We start from the raw sequence: 22,021 nt of genomic DNA, 5'->3' as shown, positions 1-22,021 counted from the left end.
CACTCTCATTTTCAGAGAGAAAAATATCGATGATGGATATGCCAGAAAAAAAACACAAAAAAGAAGCAATGCAATAACAAAAACAGAAAAGAGATGAAAAACGTTTCAACAAATCAAAAACGAGTATCTTCTTATTGGGGATAACAGCCATATTCCGTTTTATCATTGCTGACTGTTTTGCGCAACACAATTCGTTCATCAACTAATGTACATGCTGCCAATGTTGACATCTGACCACCGCTTCTGCTTCTGCTTTTGCTGATATTACTGTTGTTATCTTTGCTGTCTTTTTTGTCACAGCTCTCAGCATTGCAGGTGAAAAGAGCATCAGACATAGTGAGTACAACTGCACTTGCAGGGAAGTGTTGGATGAACTCTCTTTTCAGATCTCCCAAGCATGGCCTGCCTGCAGATGGCTGCACGAGACACATCTTGATTATTTCTCCAAAAGACGATTCTTCTGTCTTTTTTGTGTCTGGCCTTTCGCCATTCACAATCTTCTGCCCTGCCACCTCTGCCTCGTATTCTCCAAATGGGATTTCCAGTGTCAAGCACTCCCACAGGATCATCCCAATCGAAAAGGCAACTGATTCCTTTGTCGCTCCCCTCTTCTTGTTCATCTGCAACTCTGGTGCCTTCCACCTCAGACACTCTTTTTTGAAACTATCTTCATCTTCAAAGGCAGAAGAAGGAAGGGAATCACCATCATCATCATCAATGCCACTGGCAGAAGTCACAACAGTTGATGACGAGATGGAAGATGAGTCTGAATCATCATCTAACAAAACGTCTGAATGCATCACAATGCAGATCACCATGTGCTCGGAGAAAAGAACAATGTGTGGACTGAGATTGGCAAGGGATTGAAGTGGATTTTCCATCTCGTCAAATGAATGGAGCGAAATATTAGCCACCCAGAATAGGATCTGAGCAGCAGTTTGCTCCCTCTTCTGCAGAGTGCTAATTGCCATCTCCTTCTTCTCATTTTTTCCATGAAGCAGCATGAACATCGAATCCCTCAGATCCACAATCAGCTTCTCATGAGGAGATGAGCATGCCATTGCGTCCACCAGATTCGACATGGACGAAGTGGTGGGACACAGATCCTCTCTCCGAACAAAAGTTGAATCTGAATCAGTTGTTGAAGCGGATGAAATTGATGGTGATGGAGTCTGCTTTCTTATTTCCTCATCATCAACCTTCTCCAGCATCCATTGAGGGATCTTGTCTGAGTCTTTTCCCAGAATGTATTCAGTTGATCAACTCTCAGACAAAAGATGCTCTGATGATTCCGAATGCTGCATCTGCTTCCCATACACGCTCTTCTTTATCCTCTCTTCATTCTTCTTCTCCGCTTCCCTCTCAGCTCTCCTCCACTGCTCCTCAGGCGACATCTCCATCGTCACCATCTCGATCAGTTTCGGATCTTTTCTGATGTTGTCATTCACAATCTCTCTCAGATCTTTATTCTCGTTCTTTGCCCTTCTCCATCGAACTGCCAGAATAATAATGACTACAAGCAGTACAACAACAATCACAATGCAAACAATCAACAACCAATACGATTTCCCTTCTTTCCCTCCTTCAGCAAGTCTTCCTTCCCCGTCTATTTTTGGCTCTGTTTTGTTCTTCAGAATCTGCGGTGAAGTCGCAGCCAATTGTTTTCCAAACAGAATCATCACAGACACTTCCGTATCATTTCCAATCGAAGATATATTTTCTGATGGGACTGTTCCAATCACTTCCGTTTCTGAAACAAAACTGTCTTTCTCAAACTGATATGTCTCAAACAACTCCACATCCTCCGTTTTATACACAAGTCTGAATGACAAATCACAAGGAAGAAGAAGCGATCCTTTGAATTTCACAACAACATTGTTGCCATTCTCATTCACTGAAACATCTTCCAGTCTGGGAATGAAAAATGGAGATGGTCTTTCTCCTGCTATTCCACCAACGGTGCATCCATCATTCAAAACCCAAAGGGAAGAATTGGGCATTAATCCATCTCTCCCTTTCAAACTGGAGATGGTCAATGAAGCAGAATCTGAACAAATGATGTTTCGACGAAGAGAAGGATATTTTTCAATGAATGGATTGTTGTTGAAGAATTCTCCTTTCTCAATCGTCACATTGCCAGCAGACACAGATAATCCACCCATTAAGGCATGTGAAATAATCACATCCTTCATCGCCAATGAAGAATTCGCTGAATAGACAAGCGATCCATTCCATTTGCATATTTCTTCAAAATTTTTATTTCTCTCATTTTCACTTTCTTTTGCAGGAATTCCAATAAATTGGCATGAATCCATCGAAATTCCCTTTGCATTATTCATATCCATAATGCTTCCTTTATCAAACACGGAATAACAGTTTGAACAGGAACAATTCGAAAGAATTATAACGGCAGATGTTGAAGAAACTGATAAAACTGAAGCTCCTTCTGAATTTCTTGAACAATTTTTGAACGAGAAGCTTCCAATAGAAATCGTTTTTGAAGCGTTTTCGTTAATGGAAATGATGCAACCTTCAGATAGCTTCACTCCATCTGCAGATACTCCATTAAATACAACATTTTCACAATTACTAAGTTCAAATACATTTTTTGCTGCTTCTATCTGTTCCATTCGAACGTTTGTAATATTTATGTCATCTCCATTTAGCAAAAATGAAAGCTTTTTGAATGAAAGCATTGATATTAAGCAGTTATCAACATGAAGAATTCCATTTTCGATGTTCAGTAATGTTGAATTGAGAACAGCAGATTCAATGTTTTCTGATTGGCAAACCGAAGAGAAATCAACAAATGAAAGAGAAAGTTGGCCATTTGCTTCATGGATAATAGAGCTACCTGAATACGAAAATGAATGGCCAAAAGAAAACTTTACACTTTCGATCCTAACTCTCTCTGAAGTTGTAATTAGATTTTCTTCATCGCCAACAATTGTTGAGTTCAGATACACAAATGCAGCTGAAGGAGATTGAAGTGAGCGGATTATCACATCATGAGTATCACACTTCCAGATAATTTCTGTTTGCCCCAAGATCAGCAGCTGTGAATACAGAGATGGAATTATGTGCTGAACTCCAACATTCAACGACTCACAAGGCATGTTGAACTCTCCACATTGCTTGCTGTCTTTGTGATTGTCTACAACTGAAGACACAAATATCGTCTCACACTGATATTTCACAACCCTCAGCAGAAGATCTTCTTCACCAACAAACGAGTCTGTTGTGCAGCCCCATATCGCTAGCTCCTTTACAAATGGCAATCTGAAATCCAGCAAGAATTACTCATCAACTATTTGTGTGTCGATTGAGTGGCATCGAACATACGCATCTCTCCCTCTGAACGCAGAGTTGTTTTTGAAGGTGATATTTGACAGAATAAAGTTCAGAGGATGTTCAACTGTCGAAGTGCACTCCAGAAACAGCCAGCCACCTCTTCCTGTGGCGGACCAGAAACACTCAGAAATCGTGCAAAATGAGCAATCAAACTTTCCTTCCTCATTCAACACATTAAACATCGCCCCTCCCTTTCCACACCTCGTTCCACCACACTTCTTCATCGTTGTGTTTCAAATCACAATTTTCAAAGGTTCATCACCATTGTCATTTCGAATGATTGAAATGTTTTCTGTTGTGTTCTGAGTGACTTCTTCGAATGAACTCCACTCAATAACAATATCTTGTTCAATTTCATTTTTTGCTCTGTTTTCTCTTCTTGAACTCTTTGATATTCTCAATCCACTTGCCCCATCCAGCTTAATATTCTTCATCGTCAGATTTTTGATGTTCAACATTGTTGAAGAAAACACAGAAATTACATCTTTTGAAAAACAAAGTGATTGCATTGTCACAAATTCCAATTGAACTGTGCCTCCATCTGCTTTGATCAGACCAAAATTAATTATTTCTTCTCCACTTTCTTCCATTTTTGTGAATGAACAGTCCTTCACAGTCAACAATCCATTGCTTGAACAAACGTGCAGCAAAGTCTTAGCTCCGCTTGCGAATGAAGATGGAACTACAAAGTTTATCAGTTCGAAACTGGAAATGCCCTCAATCTTCATTGCTGCTCCTTTGGCTCCTTCAAGCGATGAGACACATTCTAATGAGCATATGCTGTTATCATCAGATTTCACTGAAATTCCACTCACATCAACACTTTTTTGGAGAACTCCTTTTCCTCTGATGTTGATGTTTTTATCATTTCCTTCAGACAATCTTGTTAGCGAATAATCAATTGACAGACAAGGATAATCTGATAATCCGCAGGCACCCATGTCTTTTCCTTTGTCTCCAACAAATATCTCTGAGCCAATTACTCGCCAGAAATACACTAGCGGGATGGTATTCGTTGTGTCACTCCCATCAAATCCTCTCATTGAATCCAAGGAAATATCAACCAAATACTCAGAAACAAATGGAAGAGAGACATTTGTGATGCTCTTTGTCAAGTTGGATGATTCAACAAAAAGATTGTTTCCATATGTCGCAGCATTTGGTTTGTCTGCCTCAAAAACAGGGGATGAGATCACAAATGAAGAATATTCATCAATCAGCTTCAGTGCCATCCCTCCGCCAAAGCCAATCTTCCCTTCTTCAGCTGGAGTTGTGCATCCTGTGAATGTGCATGAAATAACATTCATTTGAATGTTTCCTTTCAATTGAGCATTGATAGCCCCTCCTCTGCTTTCATCAGCAAGCACAGAGCATCCATCAAAATAACATTCTTTAATATTTATTTGTGCGTTCGTATTTTCATCATCGCTGTTGCCAATGCTCACACACCCTCCACTTCCAGCTGCTCTTTCGATTTCAGAAAAAGTGCAGTTTGTCATGTTCAACCATAGAGTGCTCATTAACTCGCTATTTGCGATGCTTCCCCTCAACCAGATCAGCGGATTTCTCCTCAAATCAATTGATGAAGCTGAGAATTTGTCGATTATCAGGATCCCTAACTCAACGGACAAGAACAGAAATGTCAATTCTGATGATGGATTTTGAAGAGAAAGAGAACATTGAGAAATGGTCATTGATGGTGAAGAAGACGAAATGAAAGTGGAGTGAAGAGGAAGGGAAGATGGAAGAGAGAAGATAAGTTTTGAAAAGATTGTGTCAACATTTGCTGTTATCATCGATGAATTGGATGTTTCACTTGAATCAGAGACTGTCCAACCACTCTGATCATCATTTCCTCGGATTTCATGTTTCTGTCCAGCAAAGGCCAATTCATCGTTCATCATAATCATTCCATTAACAACAATTTTCTTTCCTCCGACAAGCCTTGTGAGGGAGTGCTTCAAAGTCAAGCAAGGGAATTGGACAATTCCACAGTATGAGTGATTGGATGCCTCAGAATTGCTCACAAAGATTTCTTCTGGTGTGGGAATGAGATAGATGCACAAAGGAATGTCCACACTCGTATTTCCGTTGATATATCCTCTAACTTTGTCAACAGAATCCAAAGAGGCTGTCACACATGTGATTTTTTGTGAATTTGCAGTCTCTTCCAGATTGGGTGAAATAACAAAGATGTCATTCCCCCATTTGGCTGTGTTAGTGCCAAAGGAAGAGGAAATCATGAAATTGGGATTTTCATTCAATAATCGAAGAAAGATTCCTCCTCCAAGACCATCGGATGCAGAGCAAAAGCAGCCATTAAAGTGCCCGTCTTTTACCTTCACCTCATTTTCATTTCCTGCCCACAACATCATCGATCCTCCATTTTCCGAACATGTGCTCCCACATCCTTCAAAGGTGCAAGAATCCAGATCGATGTTTGCCTTATCGTTGGAAAACGAAATCACTGCTGCTCCGCTGGTTGTTCTTTCAATCCCATCAAAGGTGCATTCTGATAGCGTCAATGAAATCTCATTTGTTGAAGAAAGCAAAAACAACGAAGCAGTGGAGATAGTCTTTGCCCAGTTCACATGTTCCATCTGCAGCATACCATTCTGGACATTGATCAGCTCTGTTGTGAATGCTGTTTCTATTGATTGCCCACTTCCAAAAGATGTGTTCAGACTGCTGATACTCATTCCTCCTGCTCCAGAAATATCAAATAGCCTTGACCCACGGTTATTCGGATGAATAAAGTCATGCACAAGAATAAAGTCCCTGGCATTCAATGTGCCCGTCGAGACTGAAAAAAGAGATAGCCCAGATGATTCAAATACTGTTTGGATTGTTGTGCTCATATCACTTTGACCATAAACAGTAAAACTGTCTGGCCCACAATCAAAACTATTTGCTTCGAAAATGATTCCTGAAAATACTTCGACATTGGAAACCAAGTCTGGAATGAGTTGCATGAGGCAACGGCTGATAGTGTAGCATGGATAAGATTCATTAATTCCACATGCATATGTGTCTTTGGCATTTGATTGCGATTGCGTTGAGGAGACATATCTGACACTTCCATAATCGTTTCGAAGCCATCCGCTTTTATCAACAATTGAGTCGAATCTGATGCTAACTCTATTTGTCGTTTTGCTGGTTGAATAGCATGTTGAATCAATGTTGTTTGCTGTTGACTCTAAAAGAACGATATCATGACCATCTGCTACGCACGTGTTATTATGAAAGAAGCAGAAATAAAGCAATGTTCCATTATTCTTTGAATTAGTCCACTGCGTTACAGCACCTCCACCGCACATTGAATAGCAATTGCAGAACAGGCAATTTGATATCACAACTTTGTCAATAGGATTCCAGCGTATAATTGCCCCTCCAGTGCAATAAGATGATTTATTACATTGGCAATTGTCGAAAAACGAATTAATAATGCATTCTTTCTGTCTTTCAGTTTTTGCACTATACGGGCATAAAGCCCCTCAATCTATTTTCGAAGAACAGTTATAAAAATAACAATCATCAACCACTGATTATGTGCAAATGTTTTCGATCATGATTCCTCCACCTCCATAACCTACTGTTGTAGCTGCAGTGCATTGGACGAATGAAAAATGAAGCACAATGCATTCAGCGATTTTCAAAGCATAAATTGCACCCCCTCTTGTGGAAGTTGCTTTACATCTTGTAAATGACGAATTTTCAACAGTTAGAATTGCATTTTCATTTTCATGCACATAAAAAGCGCCTCCTTGAGGGGATGTGCAATCAACCCATTCGCATAATGAAAATGATTGACTATTTGTTAAGTTCATTTGTCCTTTTCTCTTCAGAGCATTTGTTTCTCTTTTCCCAAAGTGTGAAGAAATATTTTTGCAGACAAACTCCTCTGAAGAATAGGATCCACTCGAAATCCCTCCTTCAAATGCATTCACACAAGAATAAATGAGGCTGTTCTCCACAGAACTCAGAAAGCATGAATGTTCCATTTGGCAATCACAATTCTTGAATGGTCTCACAGACATGTTCCTGAAGGTACAATTTATAATCTGTTCGCTTTTGCTCTTTCCAGACAATAGGAAATAGTCTGATGATGACACAAACAGATCTGCAACGATGGAATTTATCAAAACAACAGAATTTGAGTCATCAGATGAAAATATGAGGCTGGAAGGGTTAACATTCTTTTGGGGGATAAAAGTCATATTTGTGAAACAGATTGACCCGATATTCAAATGAAACGGAGATTCCGATTTTTGGTGGGAAATGCAGGAATCCAACGTTATTTTTGATTTGCATGTGATATGCATGAATGATGAGGAAATATGTTCAACTGCTATATTTTTCAGTCCAACTGTAGAATTGAGGAATCCCAAAAATGTGTTTTTCACTATAGAAAGTCCTGACTGTAATCTTTTCACTCCAGAGAAAGAATTTTGTTCAAACAAGTTATTGTTATCATCTTTTAATTGAAATTGTGCTTCATTTGAATTTCCTAAACCCAAATAAAGAGAGTTTTGAAATAACCATTAATTCTCATGAATACCTTTGTTTTGAAATGTGGAAGTTCCAGAGACATATTGTGCTTCAAATGCCTTCCCAAGAATCAAACATGCAAAAAGGAATAAAAGCATTCTCAAGAGGAATTCGAATCAATTTTGATTTTAAAAAAAATGTTTTCCATATGATCAAATCGAAATAAATAATGGTTTTTATCACAATGAAAAATTGAAAAAATCTTTCTTTCAGCAAATCATTTTGTGGGCTTTTGAAATACACCTGATGCATATCCAAATCATGAAACTTTCTTTGGTTTTTGTCAGGCATGAATCGGTATTTGCTGATGCAGAAGAAATTTTTGCATTGGGTCAACTTTTTAATGGGACTTTTTCCTTAATTGGCACTTTTTTTGTTTTTGCTTGCAAAATGTCGAGAAATGAGAAGTAGTTTTCAGCATTTTAAAAATCCTTTTTAACAAGTTTAATTCTATTTGTTTACTGTTTTCATTTTTATTTTCGTTTTTTACACATCGAGAAATTTCGTTTTTTTGTTTAATTTAATAGTACTTTTTCTAGCCAACTGGGAATCGCTCAAGAAATTGGGGACATGTTTTATATTGCATTTGCTTCGAACTATTAATCTTAAAAATCTTTTTTTTCACAAACACTTTTTTCTTGATTTTTTCGCATTTCAAATTTTCATCAACATGATAACAAAAACTGTTTATTTCTTTATTAATATAGTGAAATGAAAAAAATAAAAATATCATATGAAAAACAAATCCTTTAATAATGAAGTGTTGAAAAAATAAAACATTCTCATTTTCTATTTGTCAAGATTTAAACTTTGTTACAAAAACTTGATCATTGATCATTTTAAGTTTGCGCCATTTGTCCGTTAAAGATAAATAGAAAAAATTAATGTTTTGTTTTTACAACACTTCATTATTAAAGGATTTGTTTTTCATATGATATTTTTATTTTTTTCATTTCACTATATTAATAAAGAAATAAACAGTTTTTGTTATCATGTTGATGAAAATTTGAAATGCGAAAAAATCAAGAAAAAAGTGTTTGTGAAAAAAAAGATTTTTAAGATTAATAGTTCGAAGCAAATGCAATATAAAACATGTCCCCAATTTCTTGAGCGATTCCCAGTTGGCTAGAAAAAGTACTATTAAATTAAACAAAAAAACGAAATTTCTCGATGTGTAAAAAACGAAAATAAAAATGAAAACAGTAAACAAATAGAATTAAACTTGTTAAAAAGGATTTTTAAAATGCTGAAAACTACTTCTCATTTCTCGACATTTTGCAAGCAAAAACAAAAAAAGTGCCAATTAAGGAAAAAGTCCCATTAAAAAGTTGACCCTAATGAATGTCACGTGGTTGATGTCCAAGTGCTGTTCCAAACGTTGGATTTTTTCAAAAGAAAATAATCAATAAATGTGTGTTTTTAATAATCCATATAAAATTACAATGTAAATAAGATCATGTTTGACAAAGAATGAAGGCTTCGAAAGAATTGAATGTTTTTTTGAAAACTGTTGAAATTACTGAATTCTTTTTGGTTTCGCCAAGCAAGGCAAATAAATGCATAAACTATAAAGAATATATTGGACAAAAAATAGTGCTGCCTTCAAGCGCTTTAAGTCAGCTATCCGATTATTGCAGTGTTTTGTCGAAGAAATTGATATCTTCTTCATTGTTTGCGCAATTTTGCTCTGACTGATCAAAACGATACTGCAATCAAACACTACGTTTGATGGGTTATCTTCCTTCCGAATTTTACTTGTTCGTGTTGTTGCACTGCAATGGTCCAATGGGTATTTGACAAAATAACTTCCTTTGTAAAAGTCCTCGCATAAAAACCTTTTGCTGTTGCACGTTCACACAAAAATAAAAGGCAAAAAATTCTTGCACTTTCTATTTTGACACTAAACAAAAATAAGTTTTTGCTTAAAGTTTTCTGTGAAAAAAATCTATTATGGTTGTTATCTTGAAGTCAAAATTTATCTGGGCGATGTGACAAAATATAAATATTTCAATATAAATATGATAATGTCTTACTAAAATTTATGTCTTTTCTCAGTTCATTCTTCACAATCATAACATTACAGATATTCTGAAATAAAATTTTCATCACATTTTTTGAAATAATTGTGAATAAAGTTTGGAATAAACCCTTGATCTTTTCTTAAAGACAAGAATTTTGCTCCATTAGAGTAATATCAGAAAAAAAATTCTGGATTAAATAAAAAATCTGTATAATTATTTCACCAATGTTAGTTAACAAAATCGCTTCCATAAAAAAAAAAGCATTGGAAGAATGAAATGATTTGAATCAATTTGGCGAAGCACATTTGAAAATTAAAAGCAGGAAAATAACTCATTTGCAATTTCAAAACAGCGACTAACATCAAACAAAAAACATAACCTTTCCATTTCAAGACATTTGGGACTAAACATGTTTTATGAGAACTCAACATTTTTTGTGCCTGAAACCTTTTTGGGTCCAGTCGGTTTCTTTATTTTGTCTAATCTGAGCACTTTCATAACTACTGGTGAATCAAGGAAGGTCATCTGCAATAAGAGGTTTGATCAAAATTAATGTGAAAATCAGATAGTGATAAATAAAATATAAAATGCAAAGATAATGTTTTTTAATAAATTTATATAATAGAAAGAAAGACAGAAAATAATAAACGAAAAGAAAACAAAATTATTGAAATATGATACAAACAAGTCAAATAGATTTGGTGACTGGCAAACAAAGCAGTCTTCAATTGCAACAATTTTTATTTTTCATACCTGAAATTGCACACATTTTGGCAGCTTTGTAAACACAACGGCTTGTTTTTTCCGATCAACAAAAAAGGATGCAGTTTTCTTCTTTGTGTCAATTTCGCAAGCGACTTGCGAACCTCTCGATCTCCAGGGTTGAATTCCGGGCGATGAATCATCAAATAATCCTCTATAATTCATCACCATCCCTTCTGCATTAACTCCTCTCAATTTCCCTTGGCCAAAAGGACCATATCCTCCGCTTGGCCCAGAAAAGCCAAAAGCAGCAGACGATGACAAACCGAAAGGAGGTGCAAATGGGTTTACCGCTTGATGACTCGTTGATTTGCTTTTTGACTTCTTTGGCTTCAGCGAAGAATCGCGCTTCTTGATGGCATTCTTCATGTCACTCTCGCACACTTGTAGAATGGCAAAGGCGTAGTAACTTGGATTGGCATCTTCCACAAGCAGATCCACCCGCCAAATGCCTTTGTTGAATGGATTGCCCAAACAAACAGGAATAGGAAATGATTCATTCGCACGAATAAGGCGCTCCTTTTGCAACAACTGAATATTTGCATCAAACGACGAATTATACCCAGCTGTCTCTTCAGGGAGAAAATGAAGTGGTCCTCTCATTTCTAACAAATAAACAACGAAAAATGAAATATTTCAAAATTAATAAATTAATAAATTAATAAATAAAAAGCACGAAATATGTTAAATACAGAATATCTTTTATTTAAATTAAGAATGCAAACTTCCCTTCACTGGCTTTTTGTTTTCTTTGTATCCTTCTTTTTCTTTTCCTCCCTCTGACGACGACGAAGATGATGAATCAGCACCACTTTCATCAGAACCACTTTCATCTTCAAATGCCTCTGAGTCATCTGATTCCTCATCGCTGTCAGAGTCGCTGCCAGAGTCGCTGTCGCTCTTGCTTTTCTTTTCATGCTTTCTCTCTTTCTTTTTCCCTTTTTTATCTCCTTCTTTTTTCCATTTCTCTCCATCTACAATCAGCCTGGCTGGCGTTCCGATAAAAGGGCTCGACTCATCAGAGGGATTAAATGGAGGCATCAACAAAGGAACCCCAAATGAAGAATACGGAAATCCAGGTGCAGGAAATCCTGGTGGCGCCATGCTTGGCACAGAAAGTGAAGGCTCGTCAGAAACTGGTAAAGCTAAAGAGATTCCAGACGAAAAAGGACCAGCTGCGGAAAGTCCAGTTGGCAGCATTGGCCCAGGCCCTTGCATCGCACTTCCAAACGAAGGCGGGAACTTCGCAGGGCCACCAAAAGTCCCCGAACTCTCCATTGGTGGTAATGACGACATGAATGGCTTTGGAGCAGCTTTGTCAGCGCCTAAAGGGCTTGCTTTTTTCGAAGAAAATGCTGATGGAACAGAAAATTTCCCATCTGCTTGACTCGAAATTCTTGCCTTCCCAAAAGCAAAAGCTGCCCCACCTTTTTTCTTTGGCAAACTGCTTGAAGCTAAAACAACAACAACAACAAAGCAATAAAAGATTTTGACATTATATTTTTTGAAATTGTTATTGAAAATATGATAACAAGCCATATTCAGCGATAACTTCTTCAGCGATGGTGGATGCATCTCCTTCGCTCATTCCATATTCTTCCTTCAGAATACCCTCGATTTCTTCTTTCATCGTTCCACGCACAATTCCACAAAGAAGATTTGCTGTTTCTTTCATTAAATCAAACAGCTCATCTTTCTTTTCTTCGCTTGCTCCACTTGCATGCACGCCTAATTCACTTAATGTTTCATCCCTCGATAACTTACGATTTTCCCCCAAACTTAAATTGCTCATCATTTGATTCTTTTTCTTTTGGAAAGATCAGAACCTTACTATTATTTTTTCTCTCTCGTTTTTCTCAAAAAACAAATATATATATTTCTTGAAAGAGTGACTGTTTAAATACATTTTTAATAATGTGAAAGATAAAGATGAAGTTGATTAAAAAATTGATACTTTGTTTTCACCCATGAAATTGTTGAGAGAAATATCATTTAATAACAAAAGAAAAGCAACCGAAATTCTCTTCTTCAGTCTTTAATCAACAGGCTTTTGCATTTTTTTGACAGAAACAAATCATTGGATCATTAATTTTCGCTCAATCGTCTCACTCTCACAACAAAAAGAAAAATGTGCATCGCAATACACCCCATTTTTTTTCAGTTTTCTTCGTTTCGTAATTAACTTCTTTCGCTTCCCCTTTTTTCTCTCATTCCATATTTCCTCAAAAAATACATTACACAGGAGTTTCAAACTGAGCACTTCGTTATTTCTTGTTTTCTCCAATCGTCTCATTCATCCTTCCTTCCTTCAATCTCTTTCTCAATTATTTCCCACATTTCCTCATCTCTCACAAATTTTTCTTCTTCTTCTTTTAAACCATCTAATTCATTGTTATTTCGTTCAACCAAACTTTTGAAAACAGTTCAAAAATATCGTAAAAAATTATTCAGATTTACAGAACAAATGATGAACCCAGATTTGATGAATTATTTCAATGATAAACGTTATTTTCTCTGATGAAGTTCCACAAATCCAGTATTTTTTCCATTTCTTCCATTTTTAAAGTAGTGAGCAGCTGATTCACCAATTATTCCTTCCAATATTCCTTTTCACCTCAAAATGCAACAACTTCAAATTCTTCTGAAAAATGTGAGATTCAAAATATCTCTTCAAGTTCATCAAGTTTCGTTCAAAGCATTGTTTTGCCAAAAAAATCGCAGATTCGATGCACAATAGATGTTTTTCATCATTGAAGGATGTTGTGGAATTCAGTTATTAACGAAGAATAGACTCCAAGAAAGCCGAAAAACTCTGACTCATAATATTCACAGAATTATTAATTTTGGAGAATATGTTTGCTGTTCGTGCGCAAAAGTTATCTCAAATGTTATCAAATCATTGTTTCAAAAGTTCTTGTATCTGTGAAAAAGCTCATCTACTGTTTTATTGAGAAGCATTTCTTTATATTTTGTCCAAATAGATATTCTATTCAAAGATGAATGAAGTGGAAATGTGAAAAAACAACAAAATGGGTTGATTCAGCAACAAACAAAACAATCATTCAAATTTTCAAACAATATGAAAAGATCATCGGTTCCGTTTACTAAGCAATGAAACAATCCAAAGATGTAATCTTCATATCCTTCTTCCTCCATCTTTTCAAATATTTCCATTTTTAACGCCTTTCTTCTCATCTCTTTTCCGTTTGCCCTTTTTTCTTCTGGTTCCACTGTTGTCTTCAATCTTTCGCACATGCTTTTGAAAAAACTCAAACATCCTAAACAATGTAAATTATCTATATCAAATTGAGTAATCTCCTCTAAAACAACATCAACAGCTCCTCCATTCAGCAATGCTTCATTTTTCACAGCTCTGTTAAAATATGTTATCAAATAGCATCGAATGCACATCCTTCTAATTCCTCTATGGTTATCACTTGCCGCTCTGAATATCCTTTTCACGCATGATGCCAATCTGATAAACTCTTCATCACTCAATCTGCATTGCAAAAAGATAATGTAAATTGTGTCCAACCACCTTTCTATTATTCGAATATCCTTCATTTCCTTTCCTCTTTTGGCCTTTTTCGATTTCTTCCAATCCACATATCCCATAAGCTCTTCCAATTCTCTGGTTGCCTCTCTCACAAAATGCAACTCATTCACAATCAATCTTTCCAAACATTTGTCATCCTTATATAAAACCATTAAAAACTCCCAAGCTGATTGATATGCAAGTTGTGTCAAGTTGTGATGCTCCTGGTGATACTTGATGATTTCTGCAATTTTAGTCGAATAAATATCTTCTTTCATTCTCTTCCAAAATTTGTTGTCAAAAGGAACAAAAATAAATGAAAATGAAAATAATTCACAAACTATATGAGCGTCAATTCTGCTTAAAGCAAGCAATGTTATTTCCACCTCTTTCTGTGTTTTTTCATCCTCCTTTTTGCTCAATTCAGCCTTTATAATGCAATTAACACTTTTAAAAAGCAACCCTTTTGACATTTTCCAATAATGGTTGAGAAGTAAAATATAACACTCACAAAGGCTAATTAGTAAATTTTCATTCTTTCCTTCTATTTTCCGCGCTTCAATAAATATCATGTTATTCAATCTATTGTAAAGTGAAGATTCATAAAAACTGGCGCTCCACAGCCCCACAAGCCCTTTGCAATATCCAATGCGAGTTAACAACAAAAACGAATTTTCCAATGAAACTTTCTTTCTTTTCATCATTTTATCTATTCTATTGAGCAATTCCGTTGTATAAATGGATATAAATTCTTTTTCATTCATTTCTTCCAATATTCGGTTCATTTCCACGATTTTCTGTCTTTGCCCCTCCTCATTGCAACCGTCCAACTCATTAAACAACTCTCCAAAAAACATGAAAAGAATGAAATATAACGTCTTTCTCAAAAGAAAAAAAAAATAAACTTGAAAATTCTCCAGTGAGGGTCATCTCATGAATTACAACTGTGAACTCATTATCGTTACGTATGCTCATTCTGTTTCTAACCTGTATTTCTCAATTTATTCGAATTTGTCCTTCACATAACAGAATAATCAATAAATATAAACTATATTTATTATTTTGTAAAATGAAAAGGCTACAGTCGCAATACCAATATTTGTTGCTTTTAAAATTAGTAAAAATGGAACACTAAACAAATCCAATGAACTTAGATGGAAAATAAAATAAAATAAAAGAAAAAGACTTTTCTTTCTGTTTGATCAAACCAACAGTAAATCCAAAATAGATAAACAACTTTTTATTATTTTTCTGAGATATTTTTTTTTTTTTTCGGTTTGAATGAAATAAAATTTCGTTAAATCTTCTTATCATTTATTCATTCTGTGATGGATTTTTTCGTAAAAATTTTTTGCCACACAGAAAACAAATAAAAAAAAATAATACCCATCCTTCAGAACAGTTAAAAAGAAAAAGCTTTATGTTCTTGAGCAATTCATTATTTGAATTGTTGATTTTTTTAAAAAAACATAACAAAATGTTTATCATTCAATTATGTTAATCAGAAAACATCAATTTTTGACACAATTATCTTTTTCGAACATATTTGGACAATTCAGACTGTTAAAGAAAATTATTCAATTCGAATTTTAATTTGAAAATGCTTTATTTTTTCAATTTTGATAAATAAAGTTTTCTGATTATAAATTATAATTAGCACCCGAAGTACAAGACGCATGATATTCAAACGAAAATTTCAATTTTATTGATTGTTATTTCCATTATCCGAAATTGTGAATTCATCGAAACAAGTTTTGCACACAATCAACAAAAAATAGTAAAAGTTGAATGATAGCTGCTGTGGTCCATTCCAACCGAATTTACAGATTTTAATCTCCCTCAACAATATACAAAATTCTGAAATAATTCAACAAAAATGCGCTCTTTAAAAATTACAGCGATAAAGAGAATAAACTGAAAATTTAATAAAAAAGTGCCTGAAAACTAACAGATAAAAAGAGAGAGCATCACAATGATGACAAACATTTAATAAACACTTCAATTAGAATAATAACAATTTTCTTAAAAACTATTTGCAAGAAAGAAACAAAATTGCTTGCCTCAAAAAAATATTGAATTTGATTCAAATCAAAATAACAACCACCAAATTTTAAAAATATCACACTAAAATACACCTCTCGAAAACTATAGAAAGTCAAAAATCAACCCTTGTTTATGAGCTGTACTGTCGAACTTGTAATAATCAGAAGCGCAATAAAGAGCAAGAAAAACATCACTCAGACCCTCTTCTTCTCCAAGCTTTAGCGAACTTGGTTCCAACGAAATCATTGAAAGCACTTTCAGAATTGATTTTGATAATCTTCTCGCATAGAAGCCGCATGCGAGCATTGCTGCTGAAAGAAGTATAGAAATATACTCTGGATACGGAACGGCCACATCATTTCTTCCCTTTGCTACGTATTTATCGCATTCATCAAGATTGAAAATTGACCTCACCCACAGCGCTGACTGGCATCTTGACGGAAGCAAACAACGTTTGAAAAGCGGACGGCGCAGGTAAAACGAAAGGAGCATTAGAGGACTGCGCAAGACACTTGCACAAGCACAGCTGTACAGCATCTGAGTGGCTTCATCAAATCTGCGCTGAATATTCGAATTAAACTCTGGAAGTAAAAATGCTTTGTCATCCTCAAGCTCATTGATATCCACATCAGTTGTCAGATTAAGTTCCAATAAAGGCGGGGCTAATGCAATAAGGAAATATGCACATTTCTCTCTGAAGTCTCTGTGTTCAATAACATCATATCCGCAAAAGACTGAATGAATAAGACGCAAAATGCAGCGCAGAACAGGTATTGAGGGAAGCTTAGTAACTTTCGGCACAACTTTTGGTGCAGGGATATTTCTGCGCTTCTTACTCCAAGCATCGACAAAAACTGGATCTAGAGTCCATGAGAACGAAAAGCCAAACTGTTGTTCAATCAAATCAAGCACGCCATATTCAAGTGGGCTTGACATGCGGAAATTATCGCCTGGAGAATTGTTAAGAATTAGAGGAAAATATTCATTTAAAAAAAAAAATAGAATGTGAACAGTTAAAAAAAAAAAGAAAGAAAAGAAAAAGAAAGAAAAAGAAAGAAAAAGAAAGAAAGAAAGAAAGAAAGAAATATTTATCAATTCACGAAATAAAAATTGAAAATGTGAACAAAAAATTTTCTAACACTCTCATTGTTATCTCTCACAACATCCAATCATTCACGCACCCATCTCCAAAGCACAGCACAGCGCTGTCAAATTGCAGATCAGATCCAACTCATCCAGAGGATGAAATATGTCCCTGAATATGTGTGCAATTTGAAGAGGAGAAATGACATAATCATCATATCCAGCACTCAAAATAAAGCTGAACGGAACATCGCTCTTTCGGAACTCATCTGTACCAATGCCATTCTCAAAAAACAAATCATGCAGGCTGTTGCAGAGTGGAAACATCCCAATCGATACACCTTGCATCGCCATCACATTCAGCACATAAAACACATCTGCATTTCTTTCGCATTCTCCTGTCACATACGGACGCAAGGGCGAGATAAAGTCACTCGACATTAATCGGTGCATTATCGAAGAAGAAGCTGGATTCTTTGGCTCACATACGCTGGAAATGTTCCTCTGGTAAAAGATCGGATTCACAGAAGAGCCGATCTGTTCATTCTTTCTGTTGGAAGAGGTTTCCTCTCCTTTCAACTCACTTTTGAGGAGAAAAGCAACAATGTGCAGCACCTCTTTTGCCATCCCAAATTTTGGATTTATGAATAGCATAATCAACATAAAGATCCTGTCCAGCAGCTTAGCATTCGTAAACACTTTAAGCATCCTCATCTCTTCCTTCTGCAGCAGCCGCGAAAAGAATTGCGGAAACCGCTCATGGCTTGCATTGTAGAAGCGCATGAGCACATTTTCCAGTGTCTCAATGCACTTCGCTTTCACATCAGCTGCAGTGGCTGAAGAAGCAGCAGAAGTCGAAGCAGAAGAAGAAGCCGTGTCTATCAGCGACAGAAGCGTTGAAGCCAATTTGACCTGAGGATTAAGCTCTTCTTCTGCCACACTTACACTCACCGTCTCAATAAGCTCCAGCGCCATCTTCACACCGCGCAAAGGAATAGCTCTCCCGCCTCGCAAAAGAAACAGAGTCGCACTTTTCCGCTGTACATTGTTCAATTTTGTGTTCTGCATCGCCCACATCTGCACCACATGCATGCACAACCTCCCATACTGCAGCACATCCTCCACTTTCATGTCTGATTTCCTCTTCTCATTCACCCACTTCACGAACAGCTTCCTCCCTTCCAGCTTCTCCATCTCCTTTTTGATCTCCTTCTGCCTGCCCGACACCAGCAACGCATCAATCAACGTGAATGCACACCCAACAATCTCGTCTGAATAGTCTGCTCTCTGCATTTCCTGCTTGATCGAAGACATCAGATCTTCCATAGAGAAGCGACAATTGACTGTCGGATCAATTCCTATCAGAAGCCTGAGAAGACGCAGCGACGCACTGAAAAGCTGATCAAAAGGTATTTTTTCCTTTTCCTTCTCGTTTTCCTCTTCCTGCCATTCCTCTTCGTTTTCTTCGCTCTTAATCTGCTTCTTCTTGTTTCTGTGCTTGCTTTCTTCTCCTTTTGCGTCTGCCTTTTTTTCTCTCACAATCCCCTTCTCCCAGTTCCTCAGTGTTCCAAACAGAGCATTCAGCAAGTGCTCGTCTCTCACTGCAGCGCACAGGGCAGGCTTCCAGCGGAGGACATATGCGATGACATTCAAGGCATCCGAAGCAAGGGAAGGTGGAGAATCAGCAGAGACAGCTGCATTGACAGACACAGGGAGAATATTCACATTGGCAAGAGAAGGAAGAAGAGTGATGACTGATTGTGAGACATTTGAGATGGAGAAAGAGGGCTTTTCTACTGAAGATTCAGTTGGCTCAGTTAGCTTCGAAGAAGAAGAAGAAGAAGAAGAAGAAGAAGAAAATGACAAAGAAGATGAAGAGATCAAAGGATCAACAGCAAACGGCTTCATTTCAGAGCCAAATGGAATTGGTTGCATAAAAGAAGAAAGAGACAAAGAAGGAGGAGGAGTCAGAGACAGAGGAGGAGGTGAAAGAGGAGGTGAAAGAGGAGGTGAGAGAGGAGGAGGAGAAAGTGTGGGCAAAAAAGAAGATGGAAAAGCAGATGAAGAGGAAGAAAACGAGGAAGAAGATAAAGAAAAAGTAGAAGAAGAAGAAGAAGAAGAAGAAGAAGAAGATACACTCGGTGAAGTTTTTGGTTTTGGAGGATCAACAATAAGCTGGAGAATGATTGGCTCTGAATTCTGCGATAGAGAAGAAAAAGCAGAGGAAGATGTTGAAGAAGAGGAAGAGGAAGAGGAAGAAGAAGAAGAAGAGCCATCAGCCACTTTTTGCTGTGAAGCATCAATTGGAACCTCGTCGTTTTGGATAGCAATCTTCATTGCAGCAAGAGTGCTTATGAAGGAGAAGAGGCAGAAGCGAAGAGGAGCAGAAGAGGAATCGAGAAAGCTGACAATTTGAGACAGGAGAGCATCGTTGCTGAATGCTGTGATGAACAATGGATGAAGCATGGCTATTTACAGAGAAAGAGGAAAATAATAATTAAATTAAATAAATAAATAAATTTTGAATGAAAATTTGTATATTCGATTAAACAAATAAGACTTTCTGAATTTTTTATGTATAACAATTCGCAAAAACTCAACAAAAAAATGCGACATTATATTAAAATTTCCTCTTTTCATATTTATTTTTTGAAATAAAATTCTCATTTGTTCCATATCAGCATACGATTATTCTTTGCAACGCTGTTCATTTGACTGATGAATCTTACAACCTCATCCAAAAACTGCTTTTTTTTTGATTTTTCATTCTCCTTCTGCGAACACAAAAGCAGCTGAACGATTATCTGGGAGATGTCTGTCACTTGCTTCGGAAGAGAAAAATGTGGCAGACAATTCAACAGAATGGAGAGGAATGAATGAAGCAAGACGATGTCTTCTTTGGAGATATCAAAAGGATTGGGGGGAATAGAAGAAGAAGAAGAAGAGGATGAGGAAGAAGAGGAAGAAGAAGAGGATGATGATAATGAAGAATTGAAAAGTGAGAATCCACCAGATTTCGATGGCTTCAATGGCACATCATTTGAATGAGATTTGCACTCATCATCTTCTTTTGCAAATTGTCTCTTCAACATCTTTTGAATCTCTCCACAAACACACTCAATCCCACTTTCACTGAAAAACAGACTTCGAATTCTCATTTCTTCGCTTTCTTTCTCCTTTGCTGTCCGCTCTGCTTCTCTTATTTTGTGTGCTTTCTCTTCTTCTTCCTCTTCTTCTTCTTCTTCTTCTTCTTCAGTCCTCCTCTTTTCCTCCTCTTCTTTGGATTCTCTGCCCTTTTGTGACTTATTCGTCTTGCTTCCTTTTGCAGTCTTTGATTGGACTTGCGTGTGATTAAGTGCTTTTCCCTTCACTTTATAAACTCTATCACTATCATCCTCTCTTTCTCCTTCTCTTTCTCTTTCTTTTCCATCGCAAATTTTTCCTTTCTTCCCCTCTTCTGCGTCTTCATCTCCTTCACCCGCAACGCCCAGCAGCTTTGCGAGAACAGCACAGACAGCATTTTTGATCTCATCGTCAGCCACACAAAGACACTGCAGCAGAATTCGCATGTGAATCGATATGACATGCACTTGGTTCGGTTGTGGCTGCTCTTCGGGAACATTATCATCATCATCATCGTCATCATCATCGTCATCATCATCATCGTCATCGTTGCTTTTATTAGTATTTGATGAATTGAATAAAGAAGAAGAAGAAGAAGAAGAAGTCTCTGGAGAAAGCTCACTTTCTTTCCGTGATTTGCCTTTTTTGATGCTCTTTCCATCCTTCCTTTGGCAAAAAGGCGACTTTGAACTCATGTCTCTCTCATCCTTTGGAGCAAACCGCTCAAAAATTATCAAAGCGAGCTTCTTCCACTTGCTCCACCCAGCTGCTGCAAAGGTCTCCTCCTCTTCTTCTTCTTTGTTCTCCTTTTCATCTTCTGCCATTGCTCCATCACTGTCTCTTTCCCGGCTTCTTTTGACTTCTCCTGCTTCAAACGCTTTCTTGACCGCAAGTCGTATCAGCTCTCTTCCAATAATCATCTCGCCGACCACTCCTGTCTCATCCCTCTCCACAAAATTGAGGCACATTTCACCAATTGTGGCAGAGATCGCATCATTCCCATGCTCCATCATCACTTCCTTCACCACATCGAACAACGATCCATCGCCAACAATCTTCAACGGAGAAGCTGAAATGGACAGCAGCAGAAAATTCTTCAGTAAAGTTATCATGATTTCTTCTTTGCATGTCGATCTAAATCAAAACAAATAAAAACAAAAAAAAATTTTTTTTCTTTAAGAATGCTAGATGTAACGTGTTGCGAACCTGAGCAATCTGAGATTAATTTCAGCAAGTTTTTCCAAATTACTTTCCACGTTGTTAGATTTTATTTCGTTTTCAGCTTGGGAAAACACAATTTTCATGTTTACAAATCAACTCAATAAATAAACCGTTAACAAAAAGGTTCAAACAAACCAATTGCACTCAAAGCCTCCGCAATTGTTTGAAACGCATGCTCCTCTTGCATCTCCACAAGTTCATTTGCTGCTTCAAGAATTGCATTTATCTCCTCCAAGGAAAACGAATGTTTACTAAGTTCAAAAAATGTGTCCAAAAGCAGATTCTGCGCTTCGACATTCATCTTCCACTTTTTACAATATTCCACAAGTTGCAA

At 36.7% G+C, this 22,021-nt stretch overlaps 6 protein-coding genes across 6 annotated transcripts; all 6 read right to left on the bottom strand.

Moving 5' to 3' along the window:
- Window positions 1–131: 131 nt before the first annotated feature.
- MONOS_10687 (uncharacterized protein) lies at window positions 132–1,211 on the bottom strand (the record flags this gene model as incomplete). The annotated part of the gene is made up of 1 exon (XM_067863157.1): window positions 132–1,211. The coding sequence occupies one exon, from the start codon at window positions 1,209–1,211 to the stop codon at window positions 132–134; it is 1,080 nt and encodes a 359-aa protein (XP_067723879.1).
- A 48-nt stretch (window positions 1,212–1,259) lies between these two features.
- On the bottom strand, window positions 1,260–2,345 carry MONOS_10686 (uncharacterized protein; the record flags this gene model as incomplete). The annotated part of the gene is made up of 1 exon (XM_067863156.1): window positions 1,260–2,345. One exon carries the CDS (start codon window positions 2,343–2,345, stop codon window positions 1,260–1,262), a length of 1,086 nt encoding a protein of 361 aa, XP_067723878.1.
- A 1,239-nt stretch (window positions 2,346–3,584) lies between these two features.
- On the bottom strand, window positions 3,585–6,668 carry MONOS_10685 (uncharacterized protein; the record flags this gene model as incomplete). Its single annotated transcript, XM_067863155.1, has 1 exon — window positions 3,585–6,668. One exon carries the CDS (start codon window positions 6,666–6,668, stop codon window positions 3,585–3,587), a length of 3,084 nt encoding a protein of 1,027 aa, XP_067723877.1.
- A 3,470-nt stretch (window positions 6,669–10,138) lies between these two features.
- On the bottom strand, window positions 10,139–12,504 carry MONOS_10684 (uncharacterized protein). Its single transcript, XM_067863154.1, has 4 exons — window positions 12,219–12,504; window positions 11,408–12,136; window positions 10,674–11,287; window positions 10,139–10,445 (listed from the first exon to the last, which is right to left on the bottom strand). Exons 1-4 carry the CDS (start codon window positions 12,475–12,477, stop codon window positions 10,335–10,337), a joined length of 1,713 nt encoding a protein of 570 aa, XP_067723876.1. The 5' UTR covers window positions 12,478–12,504; the 3' UTR covers window positions 10,139–10,334.
- A 1,120-nt stretch (window positions 12,505–13,624) lies between these two features.
- Window positions 13,625–15,417, bottom strand: MONOS_17878 (uncharacterized protein). Its single transcript, XM_067870841.1, has 5 exons — window positions 15,404–15,417; window positions 15,267–15,348; window positions 15,123–15,212; window positions 14,559–15,061; window positions 13,625–14,498 (listed from the first exon to the last, which is right to left on the bottom strand). The coding sequence occupies exons 3-5, from the start codon at window positions 15,190–15,192 to the stop codon at window positions 13,722–13,724; spliced, it is 1,350 nt and encodes a 449-aa protein (XP_067723875.1). The 5' UTR covers window positions 15,193–15,212; window positions 15,267–15,348; window positions 15,404–15,417; the 3' UTR covers window positions 13,625–13,721.
- Window positions 15,418–15,631: 214 nt separating this feature from the next.
- Window positions 15,632–21,988, bottom strand: MONOS_10683 (uncharacterized protein; the record flags this gene model as incomplete). Its single annotated transcript, XM_067863153.1, has 5 exons — window positions 15,632–17,210; window positions 17,442–19,811; window positions 20,030–21,600; window positions 21,673–21,748; window positions 21,823–21,988. The coding sequence occupies 5 exons, from the start codon at window positions 21,986–21,988 to the stop codon at window positions 16,363–16,365; spliced, it is 5,031 nt and encodes a 1,676-aa protein (XP_067723874.1). The 3' UTR covers window positions 15,632–16,362.
- Between the last annotated feature and the right edge of the window lie 33 nt (window positions 21,989–22,021).

This window comes from Monocercomonoides exilis (assembly GCF_001643675.1).
Source record: "Monocercomonoides exilis strain PA203 chromosome Unknown scaffold35-1074681, whole genome shotgun sequence".
Classification (NCBI taxonomy): domain Eukaryota; phylum Preaxostyla; order Oxymonadida; family Polymastigidae; genus Monocercomonoides; species Monocercomonoides exilis.
This window is presented reverse-complemented; position numbering and strand designations above follow the sequence as displayed.